This window comes from Musca domestica, unplaced genomic scaffold, assembly GCF_030504385.1.
Source record: "Musca domestica strain aabys unplaced genomic scaffold, Musca_domestica.polishedcontigs.V.1.1 3, whole genome shotgun sequence".
In the NCBI taxonomy this organism is placed as follows: domain Eukaryota; kingdom Metazoa; phylum Arthropoda; class Insecta; order Diptera; family Muscidae; genus Musca; species Musca domestica.
In genome coordinates this window covers 14,416,471-14,434,949 of record NW_026712299.1, presented here as the reverse complement: position 1 = coordinate 14,434,949, position 18,479 = coordinate 14,416,471, and the positions used below count along the sequence as shown (strand labels likewise).

The 18,479-nt window shown below is 34.2% G+C and overlaps 1 protein-coding gene across 1 annotated transcript; it reads right to left on the bottom strand.

Moving 5' to 3' along the window:
- Nucleotides 1–1,755: 1,755 nt before the first annotated feature.
- LOC101898592 (sodium/hydrogen exchanger 8) lies at nucleotides 1,756–9,208 on the bottom strand. Its single transcript, XM_005178383.4, has 2 exons — nucleotides 8,076–9,208; nucleotides 1,756–5,893 (listed from the first exon to the last, which is right to left on the bottom strand). Exons 1-2 carry the CDS (start codon nucleotides 8,969–8,971, stop codon nucleotides 4,606–4,608), a joined length of 2,184 nt encoding a protein of 727 aa, XP_005178440.1. The 5' UTR covers nucleotides 8,972–9,208; the 3' UTR covers nucleotides 1,756–4,605.
- Nucleotides 9,209–18,479: the final 9,271 nt, after the last annotated feature.

The window sequence follows — 18,479 nt, the reverse complement described above, 5'->3', positions numbered from 1 at the left end:
ACCAGATTTTAACACTAATTAGGTAGTAAATAAATAGACAAATATTTATTACTCAAACTTAGCTATGGACAAATATTTTTTATAATTTTTACCGCAGAATGGTATAAATCATTTGTTTGTTTACGAATCTCGATGTATAATGAAGGAGAGGAAAACAACTTAAACGTTGCCATACCTATATGGTTATGAGCAATATGTTAAGGCCTCCTTAGACTAAGTGTCCATATACAACAGCTCTATATGGAGAAGCTACAAGAATTCACAATTTGAATCTTTTTTGCTAAAGAACCATACCCGTCTACAGTTCCCCTTAATGTATTTTTCTCGACTATTTTGCTCTCTTTGCAGATATGCCAAAGATTTACTACTTTAACAATATTTACTAGAAACCAATGGTAGAATTAAGAAGGCAGTCATGCAATCACATGTTTACAATTTTTGTTTAAAATTTTAACATTTGACAACTTCTCATTCTTAAAATTTATATTTATTAATCCATTGTATATATACAAATTAGAGATGGAAAGCTGTATTTTATCCAGTGAAATTTAACTTTAAATAACAGAAGGTAGGAAGATTTGAAACGACTTTGACTTCTTAGTTCTACAATGTTGACAATGTTGGGGTCAATAAAAAAGCATATGACATGAGCAAAAACCGCGTGACACGTGTCTTCGTCTTTATTTTTAGCATTCTATCACTTCGCGATGTCAGAATGCGGTTAGTAACTTTTGAGTCAAAAAATAATTGCAAACATTATTTGTTTGGCACAATGACGAACCCTATTGAAATTGGTGATGAACGAATCAAATTTAGATATTTTGTGTACCAAATGGCCAATATAAGTCCTAATGACCTGAATTTTGGTACGTCCGATCGAATTCAGTCTAGAAGCAAGTACATCAAATTTAAAGTCCCTTACATGCGTAATATGCACTCCACAACAATGATATTTGGCACCAAATGTCAGATACATCCCAGAAATACCTCTGCCAAATTTTATCAAGATCGGTTCAGATTTGGATATAGCTCACACATATATATTCCACCGATTTCGGGTTAATTGTGCACCAAATGGCCAATCTCAGTCCTAATGACCTGAATTTTGGTACATCCGACCGAATTCAGTCTAGAAGCAAGTACACCAAATTTGTTGAAAATCGGATCAGATATAGCTATAGCTCCCATATATGTATATGTTTCATCCGATTTGACTAAGATTTGGATATAGCTCCCATATATATCCTTAATCCGATTTCAGTTTTATTGTACAAATAATGGCTAATATCAGCCAAAATGGAGTTAATTTCGGGACGTACGTTTACATTTTGTGGAACTCGGCTCCGATATATATTTTTGTAATATAATCCTTCTCGAAGTGATATCATGCACTCTATAGCAATGTTATTTGGTATAAAAGATTAAAATGTCTCTGTCAAAATTAGTGAAAATCGATTCAGAATTGGATATGCCTCCTATATATTAGTTCCCTCTGAAACCAAACTATAACTGCTCTAAATCCAAATGCTGAGCTCTACGGGAGCTCTACTAAATATGCATAGTGGTGTAGGGTATCATATAGTCGGCCCCGTCCGACTTTTGACTTTTCCTTACTGGTAAAGTATTAAAAAATTGAGCAAAAGGACCGTCAGCCTGTTTTAAATCCACAATTTTGTTGCTCTAATAGTTTTATTTTTAATTTTAAAATTCTTTTAAAAAATACAATTAAAACATTTATTTTTGATTTTGCAAGTGTTCATTAGTTTATTTATTTTTTTACATTTTACCATTCTTATTATTTTACAACATTAAAAATATAAATTACATTGTTTTCATTTGGTTTGCTAACAAAAAAATAAATTGCATTCTTTCACAAAGAAAATAAGTAGATCACAAATAAGAAATTTAATATTGAAAATTTCTTTCTATTATTAAATAGGTTTTCTAATATTAATTAGGATTCCTTAACATTTTCAAATGGCTGTTTTTGACAATGTAAGGATCTACCTTTCGGAAAAAAACAATACACATTTAAAATAATTTATAAAAATATGAATAACATTACTCCGATGATGTTTTAAATACTGTTGTATGCAAAAAAAAAATATATAATTATATGCGAGTTATTGTTATATGGTCATGTAATTAATGTAGTTAATTGTGAATGTATTTTTTCAAGGTACATCTGTTTTTGCAATACATTGGCAATTAGTTTCGGAAAATATATATAAATAATATTTATGTTATATAGAATATTTAAATAAATATAATTTGAGCTATTTTATTTAAAGGAACTTAATTTTAAAAAATTAAAAATATCTTTAAAAGAATTTTTTTAAATCGATTTTTGTGTATTTTTCGATTTCGTTGGAATTGTGATACAATTTTAATACAAATGCTAATTAAAAATATTTTTTGTATTATATGTTGCTAATAGAATTTCATGGGTGTTATCTTATGGAATAGACTATCAGCCATGGAAAGCCTTGATTAGACATAGATCGGGAAGAAAATACTAGAAAACTACTAATGCTGCCATTTTATCCAGCTAAAATCTGACAAATAACTAGCCTGGGTAATTCCGTGGTACAATAAAAAGGTAAGGTAGAGCTCCAAGCTGAATACAATTTTGTTCTAAAGGTGCAAGTACATAAAGAGATTGAAGATGGCTAGGTATATCAATGCCAAATTATAATGAAAAACGACGGCAGGATCTAAGTGCGGGTCAGTAATCCCTTTATGAAATGTCACAAAATATGCCTAACCATGACCAAGCTTTTTTCTGCCAATTTTGTGTATGAATTTATTGTTTTGAAAAATAAAAACAAAATGTTTTCAAAATCAATGATTGGAAGAAACTTAAATCACGGAATTGAAATATTGAACACTTAGGATCATATTTTTGAGAGAACATGAACAAAAAATATGAAATAAATGAAAACAAGTTGTTGGATATTATTTTGAATAATTCTGACAGGAAGCGGGCATAGCCTCAGGGCTGTATTTCTGTAGTTTTACAAAGCTGTTCTACCTCCTTATTCTACCTTCTACTTTCTAAACCAGACGTCATAACATGAAGAGCCATAATTTGAAATTTCAATGGTATTAACGAAAAGTCAAAAAGAAATAATAAAAAAAAAATTTTCAGTGACGGCCCTCCCCTTTAAACCTTCCTATAGTCCATTTGATATACGCGCCCAAGGAATGATCGAAACGTCCTTAAAAGAGACAATAGAAAAGACTTCATCCAAAAAATAGAGAATATTTTTGTGATCCTAAACACTTTGGCCACTAGATAAGATAGCATTTTGAAACACTGGACATTGGTAGAAAGGCATGAGTCAAGGAAACGATTTTCTACCAACTCCAAAGGATACTATTATGATTATCTTTTGGATTAGCTGAATCTCAAAGGAAAATGAGAGTGCCCACGTTTTGGCAGTTAATCGGTCTCGTAATCAAAGATTCTGTGACCAAAGTCTATTGGGGAAATTGTACGACTCACTGAGTTGTATTGGTTTCTAGATTTCAAAAGCCATATAATTCTCCCTCTCCGCAATTGCAATCTGTGGCTTGCATTAAGCATCTCAAGGGTATCCGATGAATCGAATCAGCCGGTGGCTGCTAGGTGAATTAAGGGTTCAATCTGTCACCTACATCTACACAACAGTGTAACTGACCCTCATTTTTAATAAAATAATGATTTGGCATTAGATTTCACATCATCAATCTTCAATATTTAGCATATCTTACATTTCCCCATGGCTTGTAAAGTAAGTGGCTAGTATGTGGCAGAAAAGTAATATGGTATGCTGTGAACATGACGAGGAAATTAAGGCTATCCAGTGTTCAAAAAGATAAGACACATCATTTTAGAAAATCAAATCTTATTCCTATATCGTCCTAATCAAGCCTTCGAACTTTTCCGTTTTACAAACATTTATGGGAAATGACTCATAGAATATCCTTGTTCTAATTCTACAATTAAAATAATCTTCCTTAACTTACATACCACTTTGCTGAATGGACAGTGGACTGTTGGTCTGGCTTATCCCAAAACCTATCATAACAAGGAGGGGCATTTTTGGTTGTCACTGATTTAAGACTTGGAGTTTTCATTTTGTAAAAATCCTCTATTTGCTTGAAAACCTTTTGATTTGTGCACGCTAAGACAACATTTAGCAACCACACAATAATTTGGAAATCAAAGAAATTGTGTAGATGATGAGTTTGAGATAGGAATATGAATGTAAATCCAAAATATTTGTAAGTTAAATGTTAAAATAACCCAAAATTGAATGTGTGCATAAAAATGTTACTGCTAGAGATTTGAAACTTGAAAAAACGACACCTTTAAATTAGTACAAAGTGCAAATATATGAGTTAACATAAAATAAAAGCTGGTAAAATGTTACAAAAAAATTGTGCAATTATTGAAAACAAATTGTGACTAAAAAATGAAAAAAAATCTCTATGTTGAGCAAAAACCTCCAACAATTTCTATCGTATACCAAGATAACAATTTTATTCTTCCTACCCAGATGATGATCACAATTGTTGCTATATTTCCCATTGCCATTACTTTAGCGACACCCACCTTACCCATTAAGTTCTTGCATTTAAAGTACTTTGACTAGTGCTGGCCGATAGACCCATTTCTTCATCTGATTCATCCGAGTCCAAGGGACTAACCCGTATTGCCTGATACCATTTATTAGTCAAATCGGCCATTTGTGACTTGCATTCGTGTAATTCTTGACTATTAAATCGACGTGTAAAGAATGGTATAAAGTATTTACGATCTAGACGACCAAAACCTGCTATACGTGTCTGGGCAAATGACACATCTTCCTCTTCGGTTAGCTCGGATAAATGTTCCGAATCAATGGCTTGACCCCATTCGCGAGTTTTCGACAGCGATATGGATTTGGAACGTTTACGAGATGTGCTACGCAAACGTGTTGATGCCGAAGATGCCGAACCACGTGTGGAACGCGAACGACGTTTCTTGCCTGGTTTCAAATATTTTAGCAAAGGCATTGTTGAACCACCAAATACCAAAGTGGTAAACAACACAATAATTAATGTTGTGGTAATTATGACATGTCTAGTCTCATCGCTAGACAAATCTAAATGCAATGACAAGGCATAAGAAATGGCACCTCTAAGACCCGAAAACCACATGATAAATTGCATTTTATTTGTGATTTTATGTTCACGGAATTTGTTGACCAAATAGGCCAGAGGGAATATATTACACGCCCTACCAATTAAACATAAAACTATGGCCCATATTACAAATGACAACTCCACTTGATGTTTGAACGAGAATATGGCCAATCCTAAATAGGCAAAGACACATGTTTCAGCTATAAAGGCCAAGGTACGCATGGTCTGTTGCATTGTGATCTGCGTTATTGTGGATAAATTAAAATGTGTATAGTGTGACATGACAATACCACAGAATAATATCGCCATGATACCACTCAAATGTATACCCTCGGCCAAAACATATGGAGCATAAGTAAACATTAACATAATGGCAAATTCCAATGATGGATGTTTTCGCAAATCGATGTGTTTCAATAATAGAGCAGATATTAAAGCAAATATTACACCAATACCAGCCGAAGCGAAGAACATTTCGCAGAATGTCTTTAGGGCGGAGAAAATAGCCTCCCCTGTTGTCATCTTGGCATAGAGTGGACTATTTGCTGATTGTGTTACCGTTGTGGTCAATACAATCGAAATGGCATCGTTCAGAATGCTCTCACCAAATACCAACATGTTAAGTATGGGATCAACATCCAAGGCATGAAATATGGCAACTGTTGCAACAGGATCAACGGCGGATATCAGCGATCCAAAGGCAAATGATTCGGAGAAGTTGAGGCTGTAAGAAAAGTCAGGTTAATTAAATTAGATAAAGATTTTATGGGGAAAGAATAATTTTTGAGGTTTAGCTATTTTTTGAGTTGATGATTATGGTCTTAACAAAAATTTTATTATGGCGGCGATATAAATACGAGAAACTGGGTGAACCTTTTAAATACCCTCCACCATTTGGAACGAATTTAGAAATTTTCAAAACAAAAAAATAAAATCCGTTAAAAGTTCTGTAAAAATCTTAAAAATACCGAATGTAGCTGTTATATTGGGCTCTATACGATGACGTGGACCGAATATATGGAGGTACTGTTATATTGGGGCTATACGAAGACCTGGACCTACAAAAGACAATTGTCTGCAACAGGCTGTAGTACCTATTAGGAACTTCAAATACGAAGTTTCAAAGAATTTCGGTGAATATTGTACCTAGGGAGGTACTGATACATGGAGCCTTTACGAAGACCTGAACCTGAATATACAATTTTCTGTAGTTACCAATACGAACTCTCAGTACTATCGCTAAAATTATCATAATACCGAATATTTGGAAGTACCGTTTTAATGAGGTTAACGAAGACGTGGGACAACATACGCAATTTTTTGTCATAGGCTGTAGTACCCATTACAAATACGAAATACGAAATTTTAAACAACTCCGGTCAATAAGGTCCCTAAAATCGTCATACCGTTGTATGTGGGCTATTCGATATGTTGAACATATATAGACATTTCTTTTCCAGGGTGTAAAGTGCTTAGAAAGAACTCCTAGTATGGATTTTTAGACAATTCCATCGTAAAATCATCAAAATACCGAATATAGAGAGGTACCGTTACATGGGGGATATATACGATATCGTGGACTTATATAGACAATACTCTTCCAGGGGGTAAAGAACTTAAAAGGAACTCCTTTTGTGGATTTTCACATAATTTCATTGAAAAATTCGGCTTCAATTATCAAAATCTCGAAAAACGGGGGTACCGTTACATGTGGTTTATTCGATATCGTGGACCGATACAGAAATTAATCTGCCTGCAGACAAAAGACTGATTTATGCAAAATTTTAGCTTCCTATCTTTATTCGTTTTGACTCTAGCGTAATTACAACGGACGGACGGACAGGGCTCAATCGTCTTAGAATTTTACGCTGATCAAGAATATATATATTTTGTTATGTCTAAAATTATTATTTCGATGAGTTACAAATGGAATGACAACCTTAATGTACCCTCCATACTGTGTATGGTAGAAGGTTCAAAAAGCCAGTGATTCCATGACTCCACTAAACGATTTTCTACCAACTCCAAACGAAACTACTTTTATCAAAGCGTGGCATGAAAGCGTGGAAATCAAGGGAAAATATAAATGCAAAAGTTTTGGCAGTTACTCGGTCTTGTAATCAAAGACTCTGGGAAGCCACTCGTTTACAATTTCATTCGATTTGTCAAAATCTATCCGGAAATAGTATTACTCACGGAGTCTGGTTGTTAGATTTCAAACCATATAGCTCTATCTCTTTTAACAAGTGCAATGGAAGGAATATTGGCCAAAGGGAAAAAAGATGTAATTGCTACCAAACAGAAACGATCGATCACTTTTGAATTAGGCTAGACAGGAAACTACTTTTGGGGCTTAAGTAAACAAAAGCTCGAGTATCGGTAGGTTGTGGAGCAATATATCAAGTCCCAAAAAATGGAACATTGTCGTCAGTGACAAAGGTTTGCAGTCAGGAGTCGCGTTGATATGCAGCTTAGTCGAAGAGGTTTCAGAGATCTGAATTGATTTTAATTTCAATTGCATGACTGCATCAAATAGTGACCAGAACTTCAATAAGCTACATTTGCAGCGAAGCTTATGCTGAAATGGGATTTAGAAGGATTTAGTGAAAATCAGGTCCTGCCATAGGGTTTTGGGGGATAGCATAGTTTTGAAATAAATCTTTAAATACCAAAATAACTTTTGCACCTTTCAAGCTGAAGTTTTCCCAATAAAGAAGTTTATATATGTGTCCATAGCCCGGAAGCTCAGAATTTCCATATTCTATGAAGTACACCATTACCGAATTTCATTCCTTTATTTTTACTCCCCAATTCTCTTTTCAACTTTTATTAGCTATGCCACTTTGTCTTTTAGCTAAACCTCTCGAAATTACCTACTTGAAAACAACAAACACGAAAATACTTACCGATAAGCAACCTCCGCCAAGCCCAACAAATAAATACCAGCTCCAATAACTAGAGCCGAAATTGTCGTACCGACAATGGCGAAAACCAGAATTGAGCCAATATTTTGAAAAAAGTTACCCTTATGTAAATTGTAACCAGACTCAAAGATGATCGGTGGTAATAGGACCAAAAAGAATCCCGTTGGTGAGAATACCTCCTCACGTTTCCAGCTGGCATTTTCACCGGACATTACTTTCAACAGCAAACCAATTAGGGCACCCAAAAATACCACAACAATGGATTCGGGTAAATATTGGAATCCGGTCTGTAGCATTGAGTGGATGAGTAAAATACCCAACATTATGACACATATTACAAAGAACAGCGACAGCGATGAATTGTGCTCCTGTTCCACGGCATGATGATCTGGCAGTGGAGGTTCTGTAACCACTTTTGTTTCATTCTGCTGCTGTGAGTTATTTGCTGGTGGTGGAGATATGGATGTGGTGGTTGAACTCGATGATGATGCATTCTCGCCATTTGGTGGACCACCATTTTCATTTGTTGACACAGAATTGTTGTTTGGTTTATTTGCGTCATTTGTTAGATTGGATTTAGATTGTTCGGCGTTTCCTGCTGGTGATGAACTATTTTGCGTATTGCCACCGTTGTTATTAGATTGTTGTGTAGAATCTCCTGCCGTTGAAGTAGCATTTGATGAAATTTTGTTATGACTTGCCAAGGGAACATCATTGCCGTTGGGGGAAATGGCAGCATTCGATTGTTGTTGCTGCGGCTGTGGGTTTTGTTCTTCCGCTCTTATCGTAACCGTGAAAATGCTGGACAATGTTATCAACAGCACCACTAGCACACAGTATGTGAATGTCGTTGGTGTTCTTGCACGATTTCTAGCCATATTTCAGCATTAATTTTGTGTATAGTGAATTTTTACCAAAAACACGAAAAACTATTTCATTTAAGGCGTTTTGTAGTTAATATGTGATTTGAAGCGTTTTTCACGAAAGTTCGAAAATAGTTATAATGTTACTCATTTTCTTTGGATATACAATTACAAATACACGTCGTTGTCGCCGTTTCGCAGTTGAATTCCACAGCTCATTGAGAATTGATTGGTTGCGGGTGGGGGAGTACGTGGCGAATTTGTATCAATTTGACATGTCAACATTTCAAAATAGGGCGAATAATACAACAGCTGACATATATTTTTGTTGTTGTTTTTGTAAATATGGTTACTTTTTCTTTTTTGGCATAACAAGGTGTACAGTACTTGTTTAACCCTTTGTGGCCTGACAACAACAAAAATATCATCCTCACAATGTATTCATATATAGTTGTGTTCCAGTACTTTTTTAGTAGTAAAACTAGCAGAAGAGAGAACAGTTCGAAATGTCATTCTCATTTAGGTTTGCTCAAAAAATAAGGGAACGGAAAATTAGCAGAAATGCGATAAAATGTCAAAATTCAAGATTCCAAAAGTAAACAGCCTAAATCAGACTGGTGAAACCTTTGCTGAAAAGAGCGCCAACATTTAAAAAATGAGTATTGAAGACGATAAGTTAAAATTAATAATTTATAATAATAATTAATAATCTGATTCCTCATTCAGCCAGTCCTCTTCACTGCTGGAATCATCCAAACGTAAATACATCAGTTGCTCCATATTTTCTCTTTTTGTTTTTTGCACGACAAATATTAGTTTTTCCTTTAGTTTTCAAGTTGATCATTTTCTTTATTGAAATGTATCAATACATTTTCAACCTTGTTAGCCCTGCCAATTAAATGTCAAAGTCACAATTTGCACATTTCTGCTCGGCCAAATTCATGTAGCTAAAACAAGCAGAAATGTGCACCAACCAGCGCCATTTTTTTCTCGAGAGAGCTGCAAGTTTTGCTAGTTTTTGGAGTACGGGAACGCGTTGTAGCAGAATTAGTGCTAATTAGTACTAATTTGCAGGTTCTGGAACACAACTTATGTATGTTTACAGCATGGTAAAATTAAAAGAAGCGAAGTCATTTCAAATAATAATTTCCATCTCTGAATTTTCTGTAATTTACCTGGTCACGGAATATCTGTGATTTTTGTATATACAATGGATTTATAAATACATATTTTGACAATGAAATGTTGTCAAATTATTTTTTTTTAATTGTAAACATATGATAGCATGACTTTACCTTCTTGATTCTACCATGGTTTACAGTCGCGAAAACTATAAAGTGGAAACATTTCACTTTGAAAAACAAGTGCTTGTTCATATTTCGGCGGAACATGTAGGCAGCGCCGTTGTAGAAACACTTGCGACTTTCGATTGTTTCCACTAGAACAATTCTGTAAAGGTGGGAGTACATAAAAAGCTTTCTGACTGACATAAGTTGTCGACTGCCTTCTTCGTAGAGGAGCAAAGAAGTTTTAGGTTGACTTAGTTCGATTTTAACCCTAGGATCCTTTGTTCTTCTACGAAGAAACCAGCCGATGACTTATGCAAGGCAAAAAAGCTCTTTATGTACTTCCACCTTAATTCTTTCGGAAGTTGACATACAAACGTTTACTTTTCAATTAAAACATTAAGGTTGAGTACATAAATGGCTTTTATGGGTGGCTTCAGTTATCGCTTCTTCGTAAAATAACAAAGGATTTTTGGTTGATTTTGGACCATAATGTATACTTGTTCCGCTTTTAAGATGAGAAAACATAAAACCCTTTTTTTACTGGCTTAATGCCATGTTTACGTTAGAACTTTTTGTAGGATTAACCTACTTCAAGAGGATTTATTTGAAGTATATGTAATGGATATGACAATTTTAATCCAAATCCATCGGGTTAACCTCTTTATATGTATACGTGCTGTAAGTCATCGCCTGGCTTCTTCGGAAAAGAACAAAGAAAATCGAACTAAATCGACCTAAAATGCTTTGTTCTTCTGCGAAGAACCCAACCGATGACTTAACCCGACAAAAGTCTTCTATGTACTCTCACCTTTAAACTATTTATTGTTCATCTTTGTCCATTGTTGTCCATTTGTTGTTAAAAAAAAAAACTTTCAAAACTTCAAAAACTAAAAAATTAAAAACTTTTTTTCTTCAAAAAATATATTGGTGAATTTTTATGGTGTAATAAAGAAGGTAAAGTCAGCTTTTGACATATTTATGCTTCCAAGCGTTTATCCATATATCTCTATTCTTTTACCACGGGGTAGAAAAATAAAGGTATGTATACATCAACGCTTGCGAACATTGATCAATAATATTAATATGTTTTGACAAATATAAATAGATTTTTACATGTTTTCTTATACGAAACGAATTGGTGGTTCTTATGATACACATTTTTCATAACAGTTTATTGTCCCAGCAGCTGTGCCGATGCGACTGCCTGTGTTTTTCTACCATGCATAGGGTATAGTCTAGTCTAGTTTGCGAACATGTTTATTGTACCATGTGAACGGTTTTTACTCCGAATAAAAATATAATGATTTACTACTTAATGTGAAAATATATAGAACATTTTATTCTGGTATAGATATTTGGCTGGCTTAAGTCATCGGCTGGCTTCTTCGGAAATGAACAAAGGAGTCTAGGGCCAAAATCGAACTAGGTCAACCTAAAACTCATTTGTTCATCTACGAAGAAGCCAGCCGGTGACTTAAGCCAGCCAAATATGCTCTTTATGTATTTCCAGCCTAAGAATACATATAACAAATTTTTACTGGCTTCTTCGTAAAATAATAAAGAAGCGTAGGGTGAACAACTATAGATTATTTGCCGAAATTGAACTAAGTCAATCTAAAATTTCTATGTTCTTATACGAATAAGCTAGCCGATGGCTTGAGCCAGTTAAAAACGTTTTAAGGTTAGAATACATAAAACACTTTTTTGACTGGCTTAAGCTATCCGCTGTCTTCTTCGTATATGAACAAAGAAGTTTTATGTTGATTTAGTTCGATTTTCGCCCTACGCTTTTTGTTCCTTTACGAAGAAACTAATCGATGACTTCAGCCATTAAAAAATGTTTTATGTATTCTCCCTTAGTCACCTGCTGGCTTCGTAGAAGAACAAACGATTTTATGGACCAAAATTGTCAAGCTAATTCCTTTCCTCTTTTATGAAAAAAAAAACAGCCGATATTTACCTTATGAACTATTGTACTATCTTGTGTATCATATATGCTAATATTGCTTACCAAAAATAAAATACCCCTTTTTATTTACAATCTACGCAAATTTTGAAAAATGGGGCAAAGATAAGAATGAAAAACTTCTTTCTATATGAATAATCTACACAATTTTTTGCAATTGCGACATAGGATCAGCTGATCAAATAACCAAATTTTGCCATCAGAAATATAAATATTGAAGCAAGTGTAAGTATGTATGAATGCATTTTATTATATTCCTAATATTATATAAAAAACCATAAATATTTATAATAAGAAAAAGAAAATAATTCTGGTCCTACTTGGCGAGATAAGGCTAAACGGACAACCTTATCGGTTACTGCTATATGTATATTTTTTTTTATTTTAAATGTTCAATATATTTAAATATGACTTGGAACAATAGACAATAAAAAGAAACAAGTGTCATTTCACGCATTAAACAAATAATTATTGTTGTTTGTTTTCACCGTAGAAAAATTAATTAATTATGTTGAGTCATAATTAATTAATTTTTATTACATGCACAAAATGCTTTTCAATTATTATCTTTCACGCTGATAGAGCATCGTTTGTTCTTTTTTTTCTTTCGATCTAATAAAGGAAATTTTCTTAAAAGTGATTAGCGTGATTATACATTTTTCTTACATGTGCACCCTTAAAGTATGTTTCCGTACCACAAGTTTTGATAACCTTGATTTCTAAAGTGGTGCCTAGATTTGAATGGGAGAAAATATTTTTATATAAAATGTGTAAAGGTAAGAATACATAAAATGCTTTTTTTGACTGTCTTAAGTCATCGGCTGGCTTTTTCGGAAAATAACAAAGGAGCTTAGGACGAAAATCGAACTAAGCCAACCTAAAAATTTTTTGTTCCTGTTCGAAAAAGCCAGCCGGTGACTAAAGCCAGTCAAAAAAGCGTTTTATGTATTCTCACCTTAATATTTTTTGAAGCCAACAATACATTCCCATGGTACAATAAAAAAGTAAGGTGAGTTACCAGCTGAACACAATTTTTTCTAAGTGTGCTCGATTTTTGCCAATTTGTATGTATTCATTGTTTTAAAAAAATAAACACAAAATATTTTCAAAATTAATTATTGATTTAAAGATATTAACCAATTTTGCCATGTAATTTAAAAGATTGACACATTGAAACATTAAAATGGTAAAGTTATTTCGAATAACCATACCCATCTCTGAATTTTCTGTAACTTAAGAAGGGGATACATAAAGCGTTTTTTGGCTTGCTTAAGTCATCGGCTGGCTTCTTCGGAAATAAACAAAGAAGCCTAGTGCCAAAATAGAACTAAGTCAACCTAAAACTCCTTTGTTCAAGGATCCTTCATACGAAGAAGCCAGCCGATGACTTAAGCAAGCCAAAAAAGCGTTTTATGTATTTCCACCTTAAAGGTAGAATGGCATTACATAAAATAAGCGCTTTATGTATTCCCTCCATTACCTTATCAAATTTCACCGCATAGAAAACAGGTTCCCATAAATGAGAGAAAATGAGAGAAAAATGAATGAAACGCTTGGATTTTCTTTCAAATATATGACCCGAGGAGTCAATCTATGGTAGAATTAATTTTTTTTCAAAATGATTCATTTGACAACATCTCATTGTCAAAATGAATATTTATGAATTCATTGTACATACCCAAATCAGAGATGGTACTCTGTTTTCTACGCATTGACATTTGACAAGGCAAATACAGAAAATGCAGAGATGGGTATGTTGGTTTGAAATTGCTTTACCTTCTTAACCTTATTATGGCAACATTGAACAAAAATCACATATTGAATTGAAGAGGGAGTGCTAACTACAGTATTAGTATGTGTTCCAATCATTATGAATATTGCGAAGGTTAGAATTTCATTCAGTTAAATGACACTAAAGAGTAATGAACTCGTATCTCCAATGTCCTCCAATCATATTCTGTATCATTTCTTCGAAATATTATACCGCATTGTAAACGTATGTATTCATATGATATATGCTTGGGAGAAAATTATTTTATGGCGGGTCTGTGGTTATTGTAAGGCATTGGATTATTTGAACAAAAACATTTAATAATTATTTGCTTTCGATTTCTCTAAATTTGTTGGCTACAGAGTATTTTGAGATTAATGATGAGAAATTGGCATCAACGTCATTTAAAAATGTAAATACGTAATAGACAAATAAAGGAATTGATGAAATGCTCTCAGTGAGTGTGTCGGTAAGGCCGCGCTGCTAATTTTGGAATGCCGAATTGGCATTGCCAATAATATAAATATTATAATAATAATTCTGAAGGTGGGAGTACATAAAGCGCTTATTTGGCTTCTCCGGAAATGAACAAAGGAGCCTAGGGCCAAAATCGAACTAAGTTAACCTAAAACTACTTTGTTCCTCTACGAAGAAGCCAGCCGATGACTTAAGCCAAATAAAGGTGCAAGTACATAAAAAGCTTGAAGTCATGGCAAGGCATATGAATGTCAAATTATAATGGAAAACGACGGCAACATTTTAGTGCGGCTCTGCAATGCTCTTATGAAATGTGAACTTGAACCTTAAAAGGATAGTAGGGACAAAATCGAACTAAGTCAACCTAACACTCCTTTGTTTCTCAACGAAGAAGCCAGCCGATGACTTAGCCATTCAAAAAAGCGTTTTATGTATTTTCACCTTTAAATTTGATATAAACACGCTAGAACAGTATATTTAAAATATATATAAATCGATGTCTTATTTTGTTTTAATCCTTTCTAGGTTTCACGTTTCGTAGCTGTCTTTTAAAAAAGTTTAAATAATATTGATATTACAGTTCATTGACATTCTTGAAATTACAGCAAATATTTTTATTAAATTCACAATTCATCGACAAAGTGTCTGTGGGCGATAGTATGACCCTGATCTTATCGGGGTCAAACACATTTTATGTCACGTACATTTAATAATGCTTTTATTTTTCCTGTTTAGTTATTAATATTGGCGTTTGATAAGACAAAATTTAAATTTCGAACAACGTCCATGTTCACCGTAACGAGTAAATTTTAAGAGACTTTATTTTCTAGAACATAATAAACTCTTGGGATTATTGCGTTGGAGTCCAATCAGATTTGACAAAAAAGAAAAACTTGTTCTGATTTGATTTTTTGTTGATTTTGCGGCGATAAAATATACAAGTGTGGGCATAACCGGGGCTCAATAAAGGTGGAAGTACATATAGAGCTTCTTTGGCTGCCATATGACATCGTCTGGCTTCTTTGTAGAGGAACAAAGGCATTTTAGGTTGACTTAGTTCGATTATGGCCCTAGGCTGCTTTGTTCTTTTCCGAAAAAACCAGCCAATGACTTTAGCCAGTCAAAAAGCGTTTTATCTATTCTCACCTTAAGAAAGGTTGCTCAACTTCACAGAAACTAGCGATTTTAATTTTTTATATCCCCGAACATAACCACTCACTCTCATGTTAAAAAAACATTTGAAGTTTTACCATCTGGGTTTCATTCTCAGCATGGCCTTTCAAAACTGTACTGCTTTGAACTTGTACCGTTCAGTCCATGATTTCGCAATTTGACTCACATGAATTTTCGGACCATATTTTTTTTGATAATACTATTTTTTAACAGATTTGCCTCCAACAAAGAATTATCTTTTGAAAAAATACAAAAAAAAATACTGTTGCTTTGTCAAATTATTCCACCAAAAACAATGATAATGTGCTGATCTTGAAAGACCTTCCAAAACAGCTTATCGAAGATCTTCAGCTATTCTTGACGCAATTCTAATTTTTTTACGAACTCTTAAATCAGAGAAAAAAGAGGGAAGTGTGGCTGATCTTTTAGCATTATTTGTTATTTTGCTTGACACCCTGACACTTTCCTGCCGAAATTTTTTATTATGGATTCTCAGATGCCTTGAACACTCACAACGACATTCAATACCGAAAAAATACCAATATATTAAAATAAAATCATACACAGAAAACTAATACCCATATCGATGCAAAAAAAAAAAAGAATACAATTGGGTAGAGAAGATTTCGTCAGATTTGTGTCTCTAGTAATAAGCACGTTACAATAATGGTGAGAATACATAAAACGATTTTTTCATAGACTTAAGTTATCGGCTGTCTTCTTCTGAAAAGAACAACGATGCGTAGGGCCAAAATTGAACTAAGTCAACCTAAAACTCCTCTGTTTATCTACGAAGAAGCCAGCCGATGACTTAAGGTGGAAGTTTGGCTGGCTTAAGCTGGGAATACATAAAGCGCTTATTTGGCTGGCTTAAGTCATCGGCTGGCTTCTTCGGAAATGAACAAAGGAGACTAGGGCCAAAATCGAACTAGGTCAACCTAAAACTCCTTTGTTCATTTACGAAGAAGCCAGCCGATGACTTAAGCCAGCCAAATATGCGCTTTATGTATTTCCAGCCTTATTTTCACCTTAAGAAGGTGAAGCTTCCGCTTCCCGTCAGAGTTTTTCAAAATTATATGCAACAAGTTGTTCTCATTTATTTGATATTTTAAAATGCGCAAATAATGAATGAAATTCCTGACTTCCATAATTGAACCAACCATTTGAAAGGTCTTAGCCCCGACAAAATAATAAATCAATGTATACCATAGCTACTTAGCTACACATTTGCTTATTCTTTTGATACCCACATATTTTTTACGAAATGTTTGCATTTTTCTAAACTTATGAATTTATTTGAAAAATATGATAATTTTTTAACTACAAATATGTAAATTTAATCAAAGTTTAAGCATTTATTAAACACCCGTAATGTAATCTTATATGCAGAATTTGCCATAAGATTTTGAAGACTTAGTTGAAAATGCATAAAATGTTTTTTTCCTTGGCTTAAGGCTGGAAATACATAAAGAGCATATTTGGCTGGCTTAAGTCATGGCTGGCTTCTTCGTAAATGAACAAAGGAGTTTTAGGTTGACCTAGTTCGATTTTGGCCCTAGGCTCCTTTGTTCATCTCGAAGAAGCCAGCCGATGACTTAAGCCAGCCAAATAAGCGCTTTATGTATTCACAGCTTAAGTTATCGGCTGACTTCTTCGTAGATGAACAAAGGAATTTTAGGTTGACTTAGTTCGATTTTGGCCCTAGGCTCCTTTGTTCATTTCCGAAGAAGCCAGCCAGATAAAGCTGGGAATACATAAAGCGCATATTTGGCTGGCCTAAGGCTGGAAATACATAAAGAGCATATTTGGCTGGCTTAAGTCATCGGCTGTCTTCTTCGGAAATGAACAAAGGAGCCTAGGCCTAAAATCGAACTAAGTCAACCTAAAACTCCTTTGTTCATCTACGAAGAAGCCAGCCAGTGACTTAAGCCAGCCAAATATGCTCTTTATGTATTTCCAGTTTAAGTCATCGGCTGGCTTCTTCGTATATGAACAAAGGAGTTTTAGGTTGACCTAGTTCGATTTTGGCCCTAGGCTCCTTTGTTCATTTCCGAAGAAGACAGCCGATGACTTAAGCCAGCCAAATATGCTCTTTATGTATTTCCAGCCTTAAGGTTCAAACACATAAAGGGCATATTTGGCTGGCTTAAGTCATCGGTTGGCTTCTTCGGAAATGAACAAAGGAGCCTAGGGCCAAAATCGAACTAGGTCAACCTAAAACCCCTTTGTTCATTTACGAAGAAGCCAGCCGATGACTTAAGCCAGCCAAATATGCGCTTTATGTATTTCCAGCCTTAGGCCAAATATGCGCTTTATGTATTTCCGAAGAAGCCAGACGATGACTTAAGCCAGCCAAATAAGCGCTTTATGTATTCCCAGCTTAAGTTCGCCCGGGCCGAACTTTTAATAACCTCCACCATTAGGATTTTGACAATTTTCAAAAAAATAAAATCCGTTAAAAATTTTGTTAAAATCTTAAAAATACCAAATGTAACCGTTATATTAGGGTCTATACGACGACGTAGACCTACATACACAACTTTTGTCATAAGTTGCGATTTTTTTTCAAGTTTCGCAATTGAATTTTGTAGTGGATTCAATTGCGAAACTTGAAAAAAATCGGTTAATAATGTAGCAAAAATCATCAAAATACCGAAAATATGGAGGTACTTTCATAAGGAAGCTAAACCAAAGCGTGGGCCTGCACAGACAATTTTCTGTCATAGGCTGTAGTATCCATTACGAACTTCAAATACCAAATTTAAAACATTTCCGGTGAATAATGTCGCTTAAATCATCAAAATACCGAAAATAGGGAATACCGAATATGGGGGCTATACCAAAACG